Here is an 18,030-nt window from a genome sequence, read left to right as displayed (position 1 = left end):
CTTGGTTTTAAATAGAATGTGCTTGAGTTTAGCATACAGTCATCTTTCTTTGCATATTTTTCTGTTTGCAATTGTTTTGGATGCTCTGGTTTGCTGTGGATTAAAAAATGGAATACCTTGATCTTGGATGTGACTAAACATACCTTCTGACATGGTTACAGGGATATTTTCTGTTTTTTTTCTGCATATTTTCATTGACAGCGTTTGAGGATCAAGTGGAGGAATTTTACGCATGCCTACTTGGGTGTTGGGTAATCATTTTGATGTCATCAGGATGATGTCATCACTGTTCATCTTTCTGCAGGAAGGACTCTGACCTGAAGCCTGCATGCTCACCTCCCGCCAAGAAGCTCTGTGGAGACAGGTGAGTGCACAGGTTATATACAGGTCAGTGTACAGGTGAGTTATGTACAGGTGAGTGTACAGGTGGGTTATGTACAGGTGAGTGTACAGGTTATGTACAGGTGAGAGTACAGGTGGGTTATGTACAGGTGAGTGTACAGGCAAGTTTTGTACAGGTGAGTGTGCAGGTGGGTTATGTACAGGTGAGTGTACAGGTGGGTTATGTACAGGTGAGTGTACAGGTTATGTACAGGTGAGTGTACAGGTGAGTTATGTACAGGTGAGTGTACAGGTGGGTTATGTACAGGTGAGTGTACAGGTTATGTACAGGTGAGAGTACAGGTAGGTTATGTACAGGTGCGTGTGCAGGTAGGTTATGTACAGGTGAATGTACAGGTAGGTTATGTACAGGTGAGAGTACAGGTGGGTTATGTACAGGTGAGTGTACAGGCAAGTTTTGTACAGGTGAGTGTGCAGGTGGGTTATGTACAGGTGAGTGTACAGGTGGGTTATGTACAGGTGAGTGTACAGGTTATGTACAGGTGAGTGTACAGGTGAGTTATGTACAGGTGAGTGTACAGGTGGGTTATGTACAGGTGAGAGTACAGGTAGGTTATGTACAGGTGCGTGTGCAGGTAGGTTATGTACAGGTGAATGTACAGGTGAGTGTACAGGTGGGTTATGTACAGGTGGGTTATGTACAGGTGAGTGTACAGGTTATGTACAGGTGAGTGTACAGGTGGGTTATGTACAGGTGAGTGTACAGGATTGTTATGTACAGGTATTATCATTATGTATTGGGGCTCTCCTGGGTGATGCGGTGTAAATGTATTAATGATTAGCCCGCAGTATGATTCATCCCTTGGGTAAGCACTGCATCAGCCCCCCCGAGAGCCCAGAGCGGCACCCACAGGCTGCCCGTAGTGTGCATGTTTGTGTGTGTATGCAAGTCGTATTGTGTGGGTGAGAACTGTCGCTGCATTATTTCCATGATGGTTATATATCTGTTGTCTGTTTGTTCGTTCCAGGAGGGATTCGTTGGGTTCCAAATCTCCCCACTCTGGGCCCCTGCAGAGAAAGCCATCTGACAGGTATGACCGATATGAATACACACACAATCATATACACAAAACACACATTCACAAACTCTCACTCTCTCTCTCTCACACACACACACACACACACACACACACACACACACACACACACTCATATATACGCACATACACACTCATGTTGGTTTAGCTTTCCTAACCTTTCCTAACGGCCAGGTTGGAGCATGGCTGTGCCTCTACTGTTCTCGGCTGCTTGTCGTGTCTGTTTGTCCTGTCTCTGTTCATGTCAATATGTTTGCTGAGCGTACAGTCTATCATTACTTATGAACACTACTTGAGATTGTGGATTCATGCACTCGTCACCCTGAGGAAAGGATTTCTCCCCGCATCCCTGAAGGAACATGGGATCCGCGCTGCAATCGCCTCTGTGGCAAGCGAGCCAGGAGGCGGGGAAGACATGCAGGGGCCTCGGTGAAGTTGAGGAGGCTAGCCCGCTCTCGTTCGCTCTCGGCACCGCCGGGGTTCTTCGGCGCGAGGCAGAGTGTTTTACCGTGTCTGCGGCCGTTAGCTCGGGCAGCTACAGTAGGCGGAGCTGCTGGGCCTGAGTTCATCAAGTTGGCGTTGTTAACATAGACATGGCAAAAAAATGACTGTTTTAACAAACTATGCCCACCAGAGTGTTCTTTCACCTGCGCCCCCAGGACCACAGGTCGAGGTGGGGGTCTAGCCGCGGTGTACAAGAACTGTTTTTCAGCTCGGAGGGTGAGCTCGGCCCCTTTTCCTCGTTTGAACTGTTGATGACCTTGTTTTCACACTTGGTTTAGACATTGATAGTGTTTGCACTGAGGAGCTGCTTGTGTCAGACCATGATTGTGTATTTTTTAATTTATCTTTTAACACCGATTGTTTAACCAGTAAGTGAGTGTAGTGCTCTCGCATGTGAAATCATTCTTCCACAGATAAATTCTCCACTGCTTTTGACAGTTGGGTAGGTCTAGTGCAGCCTCCGCATGTTAATGTTGACTGTTAGGTCTGCTCTTTTAACTCGCATTGCTCCGTCATTTTAGATGAAGTCACTCCCCTAAAAACCAGATCTGTGCCCTCTGTAATTTCATCCCCCTGGTTAAATGACAATATTTGTTGTTTTAGACGCAAATGTCGGTGAGTGGAGCGCTTGTGGATTTCCACCAAGCTCCCGGTTCATCGCATTTACCTAAAACAACTTTTAACTGAATTTAACAGCATGGTTAAAGATGCAAGGGCCAAGTATTTCGCCAATCTTATCTCCTCTAGTAGGTGAAATCCAAAAGTCCTTTTTGACGCAATCAATAACCCTGCACCTCCTGCTGTACCTGCCGTCACCACAACATTTTTGACAAATTCCAGTCTGGCCAGAAGCACTCAACAGAAACGGCTCTACTCAGAGTTTCAAATTACATTATGATGTTCTCTGATGCTGGTGACTGCTCTATCCTGGTGCTGCTGGATCTCAGTGCAGCTTCTGATAGTGTGGATCACCGCATTCTGATAGACAGGCTTAGTGAGTGGGTGGGTGTCTCTGGGAGTGCTCTATATTGGTTCTCATCTTATCTCTCTTATCGGAGTTTTTCCGTGGCTGTTGGCCCCTACAAATCTGAGTCTGCTGCCTTATCCTGTGGCGTCCCTCAGGGTTCTGTTCTGGGTCCCATTTTGTTTGCTCTGTACATGCTTTCTTTAGGAGTCATTATTAGCAAATTCAAAGGTATTTCATACCATTGCTATGCGGATGACATTCAGTTATATCTTTCTTTTAAACCTGACAGGATTGATAAACTCAATGTACTGCATGGCTGTTTGTCTGCCATTAAGGACTGGATGGCCATGAACGTTCTTCAGTTAAATGCAGACAAAAGTCCTCATCATTGCTGCTGATAATATTGTTTCTAATGTAAATTGTAGTGGGTCTCCTAAGTCAAATGTGCGCTCAAAATGGAGAAATCTTGGTGTTATCTTTGATCAGGCTATGCATCTTGACAAGCACATTAAGTCTTTGTCCCGTACATGTTTTTTCCACCTTAGAAACATGACTAAACTCAGGTCTGTTGTATCACACTGATTATACATGCTTTTATCTCATCATGCCTGGACTATTGTAACTTGCTTTTTACCTGCCTCAGCAAATCATCTCTGGACTGTCTAAAACTGGTCTCCTTACACTGGCTACCTGTCAAGTTCAGGGTCCAGTTCAAGGTTCTTGTGATTACATTATTACATTACATTATGGCATTTGGCAGACGCTCTTATCCAGAGCGACATACAGTTGATTAGACTAAGCAGGAGACAATCCTCCCCTGGAGCAATGCAGGGTTAAGGGCCTTGCTCAAGGGCCCAACAGCAGTGCGGATCTTATTGTGGCTACACCGGGATTAGAACCACCGACCTTGCGTGTCCCAGTCATTTACCTTAACCACTACGCTACAGGCCGCCATATAGAGCCCTCCATGGTCAGGCACCTGCTTACCTTCATGATCTCCTCCACCCATATGTTCAGCAGTATGTGTGTTCTCTCTGATGTTCAGTGTGTGTGTTCTCTCTGGTGTTCAGTGTGTGTGTGTTCTGTCTGATGTTCAGTGTGTGTGTTCTCTCTGATGTTCAGTATGTGTGTTCTCTCTGGTGTTCAGTGTGTGTGTTCTGTCTGATGTTCAGTGTGTGTGTTCTTTCTGATGTTCAGCAGTGTGTGTGTGTTCTTTCTGATGTTCAGTGTATGTGTGTTCTCTCTGGTGTTCAGTGTGTGTGTTCTCTCTGGTGTTCAGTGTGTGTGTTCTTTCTGATGTTCAGAAGTGTGTGTGTGTTTTTTTCTGATGTTCAGTGTGTATGTGTGTTCTCTCTGGTGTTCAGTGTGTGTGTTCTTTCTGATGTTCAGTGTGTGTGTGTGTGTGTTCTCTCTGGTGTTCAGTGTGTGTGTTCTCTCTGGTGTTCAGTGTGTGTGTTCTCTCTGGTGTTCAGTGTGTGTGTGTTCTCTAATGTTCAGTGTGTGTGTGTTCTGTCTGGTGTTCAGTGTGTGTGTGTTATCTCTGGTGTTCAGTGTGTGTGTTCTGTCTGATGTTCAGTGTGTGTGGGTTCTGTCAGATGTTCAGTGTGTGTGTGTGTGTTCTTTCTGATGTTCAGTGTGTGTGTTCTCTCTGATGTTCAGCAGTGTGAGTGTTAAGGGGAAAGCTGACCCCCCAAAGACGCCCACCTCCCCCACCTCCCCCCTCACCCCGCCATTCAGCCCTGTGGGGGGGGCCCTGCCCCCCCACCTGCTAACGGGGGACTCCATCCGGGACAAATGCATCGAGATGCTGTCTGCTGCCCTGCGCACAGATGGTGAGAGCCCTCCTCACTGATATGCATGTACTACACACACACATACAGACGCACACATGCACATGCTCATATACACACATACACACACAGGGACCAAAAGTAATGGGACAATTGGCTGCTCAGCTTTTCCATGGCCAGGTGTGTGTTATTCCCTCATTATCTCATTTACAAGGAGCAGATACAAGGTCTAGAGTTCATTTCAAGTGTGCTACTTGCATTTGGAATCTGTTGCTGTCAACTCTCAATATGAGATCCAAAGAGCTGTCACTATCAGTGAAGCAAGCCATCATTAGGCTGAAAAATCAAAACAAACCCATCAGAGAGCAAAAACATTAGGTGTGGCCAAATCAACTGTTTGGAACATTCTTAAAAAGAAAGAACGCACCAGTGAGCTCAGCAACACCAAAAGACCCGGAAGACCATGGAAAACAACTGTGGTGGATGACAGAAGAACTCTTTCCCTGGTGAAGAAAAACCCCTTCACAACAGTTGGCCAGATCAAGAACACTCTCCAGGAGGTAGGTGTATGTGTGTCAAATTCAACAATCAAGAGAAGACTTCACCAGAGTGAATACAGAGGGTTCACTACAAGATGTAAACCATTGGTGAGCCTCAAAAACAGGAAGACCAGATTAGAGTTTGCCAAACAACATCTAAAAAAGCCTTTACAATTCTGGAACAACATCCTTTGGACAGATGAGACAAAGATCAACTTGTACCAGAATGATGGGAAGAGAAGAGTATGGAGAAGGAAAGGAACTGCTCATGATCCAAAACATACCACCTCATCAGTGAAGCATGGTGGTGGTAGCGTCATGGCGTGGGCATGTATGGCTGCCAATGGAACTGGTTCCCTTGTATTTATTGATGATGTGACTGCTGACAAAAGCAGCAGGATGAATTCTGAAGTGTTTCGGGCAATATTATCTGCTCATATTCAGCCAAATGCTTCAGAACTCATTGCACGGCGCTTCACAGTGCAGATGGACAATGACCCGAAGCATACTGCGAAAGCAACCAAAGAGTTTTTTAAGGCAAAGAAGTGGAATGTTATGCAATGGCCAAGTCAATCACCTGACCTGAATCCGATTGAACATGCATTTCACTTGCTGACGACAAAACTGAAGGGAAAATGCCCCAAGAACAAGCAGGAACTGAAGACAGTTGCAGTAGAGGCCTGGCAGAGCATCACCAGGGATGAAACCCAGCGTCTGGTGATGTCTATGCGTTCGAGACTTCAGGCTGTAATTGACTGCAAAGGATTTGCAACCAAGTATTAAAAAGTGAAAGTTTGATTTATGATTGTTAGTTTGTCCCATTACTTTTGGTCCCTTAAAAAGTGGGAGGCACATATAGAAACTGTTGTAATTCCTACACCGTTCATCTGATTTGGATGTAAATACCCTCAAATTAAAGCTGAAAGTCTGCAGTTAAAGCACATCTTCATTTCATTTCAAATCCATTGTGGTGGTGTATAGAGCCAGAAAGATGAGAATTGTGTCGATGTCCCAATATTTATGGACCTGACTGTAGCAGCAGTCCATCTGACCTCTGATCTCCTGTGGAATTAAACTTCTTCCTTTTCTTCTCAGATGACTACAAAGTTTTTGGCACAAACTGCGACTCCATGGGAGCAGAGATTGAAGATTATATCCTTTTGGGTTTTTAGCCCCACACATATCTGCCAGGAATTTAAATTACATTACATTACATTATTGGCATTTGGCAGACGCTCTTATCCAGAGCGACGTACAACAAAGTGCATACCCATAACCAGGGATAAGTTCGCTGAAAGACCCTAGAGGGAAGTACAATTTCAACTGCATCTAAATGTGGTTCCTTAGCCCCACACATATCTACCAGGAGTTTAAATGTGGTTCCTTAGCCCCACACATATCTACCAGGAGGTCAGAGCCACGGATCTGAAGTATAAGAACAGGGTTCGGAGCCGCATCAGTAACCTGAAGGACCCCAAGAATCCGGGCCTCAGGAAGAACGTGCTGGCCGGGGCCATCGAGCTCCAGCGCATTGCCAGCATGACCGCAGAGGTACAGGTTTATTCTGGGAAGTACGACAACGTACTGAATACTTTCTGTTTTTGATTTTTAAGAAATTTGCTGTTCATTTTGTCGTTATGGGGTGTTGTGTAGATTGCTGAGCAACAAATGTAAATTAAATCTACAGTACAGTGTGCAAAAAGTGAAGGGGTTTGAATACTTTCTGAAGGCACTGTATAATGAGGGTGTTTATATTGCAGTAGTGTGGATGTTTATATGTAATCTGGGTGTTTATTGTAACTCCTTCAGGACATCACCAATATAATGAGGGTGTTTTTATTGTAGGTTGTTATAATGAGTGTTTATATTATGTGTGTTTATATTGCTGTAATGTGGGTGTTTATATTTAACGTGGGTGTTTATTGTGACTCCTGCAGGAGATCACAAGTATAATGACTGTGTGTATATTAGGGGTGTTTATATTTCAGTAGTGTGATTGTTTATACAATGGTGTGCAAAAATTTGGCCACCCCTGGTCTAAAAGCCTTTTATAATTAATATATAATTGAATGGAAATGAACCTGACCTCTAAATGGTACGTTAAACATGACACATTTCTTCAAATTTTAAAGCAGGATTCAAACTAGTAAACATTGGAAAACCCTGTCAGTCAAGCAGCAACTATGACAGCTTGTAAATGCTTGCTGTAGCCAGCTAAGAGCCTTTCAATTCTCTTTTATTTTTATTTTTCCCCATTCTTCCTGGCAGAACACCAAGCTCAGAAATATTCTTCAGCCTCTTTGCATGTACAGCATGTTTGAGATCTCTCTACGGATCTTTAATAATATTCATGTCTGGAAACTGTGGTGGCCATTCTAAAACCTTCATTTGTCTTTCCTGGAGATACTTCATGGTTGATTTTGAGGTATGCTTTAGATCATTGTCTTGCTGGAATACCCAACCTCTCTTCAACTTCAATCTCTGCACGGATCTTTGAACATCAGCCTCTAGAATGTCTTGATATTTAGTGGAATCTATTCTTCCTTTCACTTCCACAGTATTTACTGTTCCCCCAGCTGCCACACAACCCCAAAGCATAATGATCCACCTCCATGCTTCACAGTTGGCAAGGTGTTCTTCTCTACAAAGGCTTCACCCTTTTTCCTCCAAAAAATACTTTCTTTCATGGTGGCCAAAAAGCTTCATTTCCAAAGCACCTTGTTTCAAAAGGCTTCTGGTTTCTCAATGTTTCCTTTTGCATGTTTCAGATGTTTAACTTTGTGTTTAGGTCGTTCTTTTTGACAACTCTGCCATGTAGGTCTTTGTTGCTTAAAGTATGTTGAATTGTTTTCCTTTGAGTACCTAGCAAGATCTGTGTTTGCTACTCTTTTTTGCAGCTCTGTTGCAGTGTGAGCATTTCTCACCAGGTCTTGGGCCATTCTGTCTGAAATCTTTTTTGGTCTTCCAGACCTTGCCTTGACTTCAAATGTTCCATTTATCTTCCATTTTCTAATAATGTTTCTGACCATGGAAATTGGTCATTTGAAACATTGAGTGAGTTTTCTGTAGCCTCCTTCTTCTCAGTGAAAATTAACCATCCTGGCGACATTGTTTCACGCGGTAAGAGCAGTTGTCTGGCAGTTGAAGGGTTGCCTGTTTGATCCTGCCCTGGCTGTGTCGAAATGTCCCTGAGCAAGACACCTAACCCCCAAATGCTCCTGAGGAGCTGGTTGGTGCCTTGCATGGCAGCCAATCACCGTTGGTGTGTGAATGTGTGTATGAATTGGTGAATGAGAAGCATCAATTGTACAGCACTTTGGATAAAGGCGCTATATAAATGCCTACCATTTACCATTTGCCATCTTCATTCTGAATTCCTTGGACATGTGTTTAGAGGAACCAATGGTTGTTACCACCAGACAGAATGGTCCCTGCAGTTGGATACTTTATAATGCATGGAGTTACTTCAGAATAAAAAGTTCAGCCCTGGAATTATACTTGACTCAACAAAGAATAATCCAAAAGCGTTCCCAAACTTTTGCACAATAAAATATGAACATAAAAAGCAATCTGGGCAGAAAGGTCTCCTGTTTAACTGTACCATTTAGAGTTCAGGTTTTCTTTTTGATCGCGTACAGATTCATTGTAACAAACATTTAAACCAGGGATGCCCACATTTTTGCACCCCACTGTATGTAATGTGGGTGTTTATTTTATGGGTGTTTATCTTGTTGGTGGCTATAATGAATGTGTTTATATTGTGGATGTTTATATTGCAGTAATGTGGGTGTTTATATGCAATGCAGGATTTATATTGCAGTAACATGGGTGTTTATGTACAATATGGGTGTTTATATTGCAGTAATGTGGGTGTTTATTGTAACAGGAGATGGCCAGTGATGAGCTGAAGCAGCTGCGGAACACCATGACCCAGGAAGCGATCCGAGAGCACCAGATGGCCAAAACTGGCGGAACCACCACCGACTTGCTGCAGTGCGGCAAATGCAGGAAGAAAAACTGCACCTATAACCAGGTACAAAACCTACACAAATACAATGAAGTACAGAACCTACATACACCTACAACCAGGTACAAAACCTATACAAATACAATGAGGTACCGAACCTACATACACCTACAACCAGGTACAAAACCTACACACATACACACCTACAACCAGGTACAAAACCTACACAAATAGAATGAGGTACAGAACCTACATACACCTACAACCAGATAGAGAATCTACACACCTACAATCAGGTACAGAATCTACACAAATACAATCAGGTACAGAACCTACATACACCTACAACCAGGTATAAAACCTACACACACTACAATCAGGTACAGAACCGTCACAAATACAATGAGGTACAGAACCTACATATACCTACAACCAGGTACAGAACCTACACACACTACAATCAGGTACAGAACCTAAACACACCTACAAACACATACACACCTACAGCCAGGTACATAACCTATACCTACCTACAACCAGGTACAGAACCAAGACTTGCCTACACACCTACAACCAGGTACGGAACATACAGTCCTGTACAAAAAGGTGTGTGTGTTGTTACCTGCACAGGTGCAGACCCGCAGTGCTGATGAGCCCATGACCACCTTTGTGTTGTGCAACGAGTGTGGAAACCGCTGGAAGGTAAAACTCAGAGCTGTCTCACTACTCTCAGTCTACTCCACACCTCACTACTCTGAGTCTACTCCACACCTCACTACTCTGAGTCTACTCCATGTTTACACTTGTCACTGTATTTGTACTCCAGGCACTGATGACTCTTTGTTCTTTTTCAGTTCTGCTGATGGAAAAACGCCAATGGGCAGATAACGCTGAGCTCCAGCCAGATCACACACATCCATTTTCACACAGAATAATTATTTGTATCAGGGAGAAGAATAAATGTGGAAATGAGTGGTAGTATAGATTTAAGGACCATTCCATGCATGCTCCAGAAGGTTGCACCACAGCCCCACTCTTTTTCTGTGTATGAGATGTAAAATTCTTCCATACTCCATTTAGTTTTCCTGGAAGAGCCATTTAAAGCTTCTCGGGTGTCACAAAAAAAAAAAAAAGAAAAACACTTTGTGGTGCAAAATGTGATTTTTGAGGTCCGTTATTTTGTAAAGAAAAGCCGTAAATCTTTGTAAATGTGCATGTAGGGATAATTGTGTATGTAGTGTCCACAGTTGCTATACTGGTAACTGCAATTGGACTCTTCCATTTTAGATAATAGGGGTGTTACAGGTATTTAAAGATGTATGAAGTTAGTATAGTTGTATAAACAAAACCCTCTTAGTACCAAAGTTAAATCTTTCTGGATTCAGGACTTGTACATGGTCCCATGGGTCACACTCAGCCACTGTTATTGGTCATATGTTTATCTTCACACACTGAGTGCTCTAAGATGACTCTCGTTTACGAATAAATTAAAACTTAAAATAAAAAAGACTTTAAAGTTATCAGTGTTCAGAATTGTTCCCCAGTGAAATAAAGTGCATTTTAGGGTCAAATGTCTCCTAAACAAAATTAGACGCATGTTGTCCGAGGCCAGATATGAATTCTACATACAAAATTTTTAATTACCAAATATTTAGGGCTTTGCCTAACCAGGTTACGAACTTCACTATAAAAATCTGAACTTATAAAAATCATGCCATGATGCGTTTTTCATTGTGTCACCCAGCAAATGTTCAAATGGAAAAACAAAGAGTCTGAACCTCCTGGAGTCGGCATGAAATGGCCTCATAACAATTGTAGAATTTGTAATTTATCCTGGATGCAGTGGAGCCTCCAGCAGGGATGTATGCTGAAAGGGTGTGAGTCTACAGGGAGGGTCACAGTTAGGGTTAGGGGCTAGGGGTTAGGAGTTAGTGCAGTGTTTCCCAACTCCAGTCCTTGGGACCAACATGCCAGAAGGTTTTTGTTGTAACCAGTAACTCACACACCTGATTTAATGATTGAACCAATCAAACCACAAAAATGCCCTTGATTAGTTAAATCAGGTGTGTGAGCTACTGGATACAACAAAAACCTTCTGGCAAGTGGGTCCCGAGGACTGGAGTTGGGAAACACTGGGTTAGTGGTTGGGAGTTAGGGTTAGGGTTAGGGTACAGCAGCTGAATGGGTGGCTGTTTCCAGTATTTGTTCTTTACCCCAGGGTTGTCCTTTCCTGTGACTGCATTACTTTTATTATGATTTTAAAAGATTTTAGTGAGTTTTAGCACATCAAAACATTGATCACGTCTGGAGAATGTATGCTTTTATTGTTTATATTCTCATATTCATTTACATCAATGTTTAACTGAAAATTTTACACCATTTTTTTTGTTTTGAAAATGGTGTATTTATACTTTTTTTTTCATCCACCAATGATGTTTTATTTTATGATCCTGTATCACTGGACATCAGCAAACACTACTGCTCCCAACTATACTGCTGCAACAGGAAACTGTTCTGGGAAATCTCAAACTCACATGAAAAAAGTAATTGACTGGTGCTACAAACTGCAATGTAATCATAAAATTTGTACAATTTTGTATAAGATTTTTTTCAAGGTTGAAAATAAAGACCCTTTTAGTAAGAAACAATGCTTTATTCTGGCAGGAGTGGTGATGCCTTACTTGTTTATGAATACAATTGTCACCTGGTGGGCTTTTAGTATGTTCAGACATACCTACAGTGCATCCGGAAAGTATTCACAGCGCATCACTTTTCCCACATTTTGTTATGTTACAGCCTTATTCTAAAATGGAATAAATTCATTTTTTCCCTCAAAATTCTACACACAGCACCCCACAATGACAACATGAAAGAAGTTTTTTTGAAATTTTTGCAAATTTATTAAAAATAAAAAACTAAGAAATCGCATGTACACAAGTATTCACAGCCTTTGCCATGTCAAAATTGAGCTCAGGTGCATCCTGTTTCCACTGATCAACCTTGAGATGTTTCTACAGCTTAATTGGAGTCCATCTGTGGTAAATTCAGTTGATTGGACATGATTTGGAAAGGCACACACCTGTCTATATAAGGTCCCACAGTTGACAGTGCATGTTGGAACACAAACCAAGCATGAAGTCAAAGGAATTGTCTGTAGACCTCCGAGACAGGATTGTCTCGAGGCACAAATCTGGGGAAGGGTACAGAAAAATTTCTGCTGCTTTGAAGGTCCCAATGAGCACAGTGGCCTCCATCATCCGTAAATAGAAGAAGTTCGGAACCACCAGGATTCTTCCTAGACCTGGCCGCCCGTCTAAACTGAGCAATCGGGGGAGAAGGGCCTTAGTCAGGCAGGTGACCAAGAACCCGATGGTCATTCTGTCAGAGCTCCAGCGTTCCTCTGTGGAGAGAGGAGAACCTTCCAGAAGGACAACCATCTCTGCAGCAATCCACCAATCAGGTCTGTATGGTAGAGTGGCCAGACGGAAGCCACTCCTTAGAAAAAGGCACATGGCAGCCCGCCTGGAGTTTGCCAAAAGGCACCTGAAGGACTCTCAGACCATGAGAAACAAAATTCTCTGGTCTGATGAGACAAAGATTGAACTCTTTGGCGTGAATGCCAGGCGTCATGTTTGGAGGAAACCAGGCACTGCTCATCACCTGGCCAATACATTGCATTACATTACATTACATGGCATTTAGCAGACGCTCTTATCCAGAGCGACGTACAACAAAGTGCAAATCAAACACAAGAACAAGTGCAAAGAGGACCTGAGAGGACAGTACAGTTCCGAGTCCTAGTGTAAACATACAGAAAATCAGAACCCTTGAAGAGTACAATCAACTCAAACTATCATACCACAGTTGGCAGCTAGAATACAACAATACAACAGCCAATAAAAAACAACAATACGTATACAAGTAACAATATCTATACAGTCTATACATAAGTGCCATTACAGTCTAAGGCTAATCATGGTGATGAGTTGGGGAGGGAAAGGTGTAGCCTGAAGAGATGGGTCTTCATTCTGCGCTTGAAGGAGGTCAGAGACTCCGCCGTTCTGACATCCACCGGGAGGTCATTCCACCACCGTGGGACCAGGACAGACAGAAGTCGTGAGCGTGATGTGCAGGTGTGGCGAGGGGGAGGCGCCAGACGGCACAAAGTGGCAGAACGGAGGGGTCTTGTTGGTGTATAGGTCTTGATAAGGGATTGAATATATACAGTGGCTGATCCTCTAACTGCCTGGCATGCGAGCACCAAAGTTTTAAATTGGATGCGAGCCATAACAGGCAGCCAGTGGAGATTGCTGAGCAGGAGGGTGACATGTGAATGTCTGGGAATATTGAATACCAGACGGGCTGCAGCATTCTGGATCAATACCATACCTACAGTGAAGCATGGTGGTGGCAGCATCATGCTGTGGGGATGTTTTTCAGCGGTAGGAACTGGAAGACAAGTCGGGATTGAGGGAAAGATGATTGCAGCAATGTACAGAGACATCCTGGATGAAACCCTGCTCTAGAGCGCTCTTGACCTCAGACTGGGGCAATGGTTCATCTTTCAGCAGGACAATGACCCTAAGCACACAGGCAAGATATCAAAGGAATGGCTTCAGGACAACTCTGTGAATGTCCTTAAGTGGCCCAGCCAGAGCCCAGACTTGAATCCGATTGAACATCTCTGGAGAGATCTGAAAATGGCTGTGCACCGACACTCCCCATCCAACCTGATGGAGCCTGAGAGGTGCTGCAAAGAGGAATGGGCGAAACTGCCCAAAGATAGGTGTGCCAAGCTTGTGGCATCATTCAAAAGGCTTGAGGCTGTAATTGCTGCCAAAGGTGCATCAACAAAGTATTGAGCAAAGGCTGTGAATACTTATGTACATGTGATTTCTTAGTTTTTCTTTCATGTCGTCATGATGGGGTGTTGTGTGTAGAATTTTGAGAGAAAAAATGAATTTATTGGGTTAGGGTTGAGGTTAAAATTAGGGTTGCGATTAGGGTTGAGGTTAAAATTAGGGTTAGGGTTAGGGGTTAGGGTTAGGGTTAGGGTTAGGGGTTAGGGTTAGGGTTAGGGTTAGGGTTAGGGTTAGGGTTAGGGTTAAGGTTAGGGTTAGGGTTAGCGTTAGGTTGAGTGTGTGAGGAAGGCCCTCCAGTGACATCACTGGCTACAGAGGGCCCCTTGCACTGGCCGTTGGGGCAAAGGACGCTCCTCTTTTCCCATGTGTATGTAATGTATGTAATGTGTTTGTTCTGTGTGTTATGTTTATTATAAGTCTGAATGAATTATCTTTATTCCGGTGATGTTATTGATAGAAGGACAACTCAGGGAGAAGTACCCGCACCACTGCCCCCAGAAACCAAACACCCCACAGCGACTGAGCAACAAGGGACCTGTGCGCGGAGCCCATCCAGGAAGGGCATGGAATCAATAAATATTGTAATAAATATATACATATAAATACATTTCTTAAATTAATTAATTAAATAAATAAATACTATGGTGGCTAGGACAGACCAAGAGGGTAGGTAAAAAATTAATTTAGGGACAAGAGGGCACGCCATGCTTTAAGTGCTTTATTATAAATAAAGGGTTACTTGAACCATGATACACACTCAAAAAAAAAAAAAAAAAAAAAAAAAATAAGAAAAAGAGAGAGACACACACTCCTTCATGCCTAAAAATTGTGTGGCAAGGCCTCCCACCTTGGCCCCTCCTAGTCCCAAGACTCTATATATAATTTTTTTTAAACTTTATTTATTAGAAAGTTTGCTTTATATAAAAATTGAGATGCTGATCCTGGTTGGGGTAAGCATTGAGACTGCAGCTGGGGTTTCCATTGCGATGCAGTTGTGGTGTAGTAGCCCTTGTAGTGGGGTTAGGGTAGGGTCCCCATTCGGGTTCAGGTGACTACCCTGTTGGGATTAGGGTTAGGGTTAGGGTTAGGGTTAGGGTTTAGGGTTAGGGTTAGGGTTAGGGTTAGGGGTTAGGGTTAGGGGTTAGGGTTAGGGTTAGGGTTAGGGTTAGGGTTAGGGTTAGGGTTAGGGTTAGGGTTAGGGGTTAGGGTTAGGGTTAGGGTTAGGGTTAGGTAAGTAAGAAATCTTTATTTCCCAAGTTGTCCCATATTAGGGCCTCTTGGGAAATAAAAGTTTGCACTGGCCATTCAGGGTACTGAAGCCTTTGAGTAGGAAGAATTTGGTCCCTCTTGTGTCGGTGCTCTATGTGCGTTGATTTAGTCCTCTTGGAAATAGAGTGCTAAGTTTGAGAATCCAGTGTTTCTCAAACCTGCGTCTCTCTTCCGGTGTCCAATTATTGTTCATTTGAAGGCCCGATATTTCTAGTGCCTCAAGTCCATGGTGAAGGAAATGAGCCACCAGGTGTGTGTCTGTCTCTCTGTGATTTCTAATGTTGTATATATGTTGTGCTAGTCTACATTTAATTGTGTTCCCTGTTTCTCCTACATATATTATACCACATTGTTTGCACTTAATGGCATATATGCAGTTTTTAGTGTTTTTATTTAGTGTTTGTTTTATTATGTAGGTTGTGTTGGTAGTGGTGTTTCTGACTGTAGTGGCTTGTTTGTAAAATATTGGGCCCTGTGTCGGTAAAGTATTAATTTCTGGTAGTTTGCTGCTTACCAGATGATCTTTAAGATTTTTATTTCTTTTATATGCTGAGATAATTTTATAGTCCTGGATAATGTTTGTGTTCTGTAGAGTGCGGGTTAGATTTAATTTAATTTTTCTGTTTGCAGCTAGGCTAAATGCTGAGTAGGTGGTGATTAGCGGAATGATTTTGCGCGTGTCTTGTTGTCTGGTGGTCAAGAAAGTTTTCCGGACCTGTCTAAGGAAAGATCTGGAATACCCCCTTGGTTTTAATGCATTGAAGAGGGTCTGGGTAGCCTCTTCAAAATCTATTACCTGTGTGCAAATCCTGTTGAACCTGAGCAATTGTGATTTGATCAGGCCCTTGAAAGTGTGTTTAGGGTGGAGACTGTTTTTATGTAAAAGTGTGTGTGTGTGTCAGTCTCTTTAAAGAAAACTTTAGTGTCTAGAGTGTGTGTTTGGGAAAAAGAGGGTCCCTTGTATGTGGTAGTGTCCAAGAAATCTATTTGTTGGTTATGCGTGATGTATTTAACTGTTATCATTCTATGGTGTGTGTTGAGGATTTGTATAAAGTGTTTGAAGTCCTCTAAACTGTGTGTCCATGTTCCCCATATGTCATCTAAGTATCTAAAATAATTGGTGGGTAATTTGGGGCATTTTGGAAAAACAGTCTCCTCCCAGTGTGCCATGTAAATGTTAGCATAGGCCGGTGCAAATTTCTTACCCATCGCTGTGCCGCTGATTTGTAAAAAGAATTCTTTGTTGAATTCAAAATCATTTTTTGTCAGGTTGATTTCTAACAGTTGTAGGAGAGATGTATCCGGGCGGCTGTCGTCCGGGTATTTCTCCATCCAGAGTTTTACAGCTGTTAGCCCTGCTGCAGTGTTTATGTTTGTGTAGAGACTATCTATGTCAATTGTGAATAAAATGGTGTCCTGTGTTATTTTAGTGTTTTTAACTATGCGTATGAAGTCGTATGTGTCTTTTATGTAACTGTTGTGTTTAGTTGACAGTGGAGTGAGGAAATGGTCTATGTATTCTGCGATCCTGTAGGATTCGCTGTTGCAGTCTGAAACAATAGGTCTCCCTGCCGGGATCTCATATGGTACACTCCAGGACTGAGGCTGTTTGTGTATTTTGGGGAGGAGGTAAAAAACCCTTGGTCTAGGATTTTCCTCCCCCCTTAGGTAAAAACTTTGTTTTTTTGTGATGTAATTGTTTTCTAATAGTGTCTGTATAATGTCATATATTTCTTGTGCTGTGTCTAGATATATGGGTCGAATTAATTTTTTATAGTGTGTAGTGTTGTTTAATTGTCTGTGTGCTTCTTGGATGTACTGTGTTCTGTCCATAATTACTATGGCACTCCCCTTGTCAGCTGGTTTGATGACAATTTGTTTATTGTTTGCCAGCTGATGTAGTGCTTGGCTCTCTCCTCTGCTGAGGTTGTTTTTGTCTTTATGGGTTTGGGGGTTAAGTGCCTTGATCAGGGTGTTGTTGTCTTTTATGAGTTGTGTGATTGTACCCGGGATTTGGCTCTCCCTGGGTTCCCAGTTGGATCGGGCCATAAAGGGTGTTCTGTCTGTGTTTTCTGATCCCTCAAAAAAGACAGCTAGTTTCAGCTTTCTGTGAAACTCCTGAGCTTCTCCTCTGAGGGTTTCTTTTTGTTTTTTTCTAATGTTTGCCGTCGGTACGAATGATAGGCCTTTGTCCAGTAAACTAATTTGATTTGGTGTGGGTGAAAAGTTTTGTGCCAGCAGTATAATGTTCTTATTCCCCTCCCTGTTTGTGTTTGGGTTTGTGGGGATTCTCAGTTTAAATGTTTTAGCCAGTGTTCCAACATCTTGCCAGCTGTTCTCTCTGTCCAGTGGATGTCGTCCCGTGTAGTGCGGAAGTCCTCCTCCGGAAGCTTGGGAACATGTGGCATGTTTCGGAGGATGTGATTATTGATCTCCTCCAAATTGGATTTCTGGCGGGGTTCCAGGTTTTGGGAATAATTAATTAACGGGATCCAAATTTCTGCTGCCGGGAAGGTGTTTTTCGTCATCCTCAGCATGGTCTGCAGCTGTTTTATTGCAGTTTTTTTAGGGTGCTGGTCCTTGTTGTTAATCCCAGTGGACAGGATGACTCTCTGTACTCTGGGATTCACTTGGGTTTTCTCCAGGAGTCCTGCGATATGATAAAATGTTGCTCCGGGGTAGCTGTCAATTTG

The 18,030-nt window shown here is 42.9% G+C and overlaps 1 protein-coding gene across 11 annotated transcripts in view; it reads left to right on the top strand.

Annotated features, from left to right (window-relative positions):
* The window catches only part of tcea3 (transcription elongation factor A (SII), 3), a 39,348-nt gene extending 28,084 nt beyond the window's left edge, over positions 1-11,264 (top strand). For 8 of the 11 annotated variants that reach the window (XM_061238115.1, XM_061238097.1, XM_061238106.1 and 5 more), the window contains 8 exons: positions 305-364; positions 1,371-1,433; positions 4,570-4,742; positions 6,335-6,396; positions 6,641-6,790; positions 9,126-9,272; positions 9,837-9,908; positions 10,061-11,264. In XM_061238115.1, the coding sequence (XP_061094099.1) occupies positions 305-364; positions 1,371-1,433; positions 4,570-4,742; positions 6,335-6,396; positions 6,641-6,790; positions 9,126-9,272; positions 9,837-9,908; positions 10,061-10,069 (736 nt within the window). In that variant the 3' untranslated portion in view covers positions 10,070-11,264. The remainder of the gene's footprint in view (positions 1-304; positions 365-1,370; positions 1,434-4,569; positions 4,743-6,334; positions 6,397-6,640; positions 6,791-9,125; positions 9,273-9,836; positions 9,909-10,060) is intronic. The other 3 variants (XM_061238078.1, XM_061238041.1, XM_061238124.1) reach the window with 1 other exon arrangement.
* Positions 11,265-18,030: the final 6,766 nt, after the last annotated feature.

This window comes from Conger conger, chromosome 1 (genome assembly GCF_963514075.1).
Source record: "Conger conger chromosome 1, fConCon1.1, whole genome shotgun sequence".
NCBI lineage: Eukaryota > Metazoa > Chordata > Actinopteri > Anguilliformes > Congridae > Conger > Conger conger.
The sequence above is the reverse complement of the archived record's forward strand: the minus strand, read 5'-3'. Positions and strand labels throughout refer to the sequence as shown.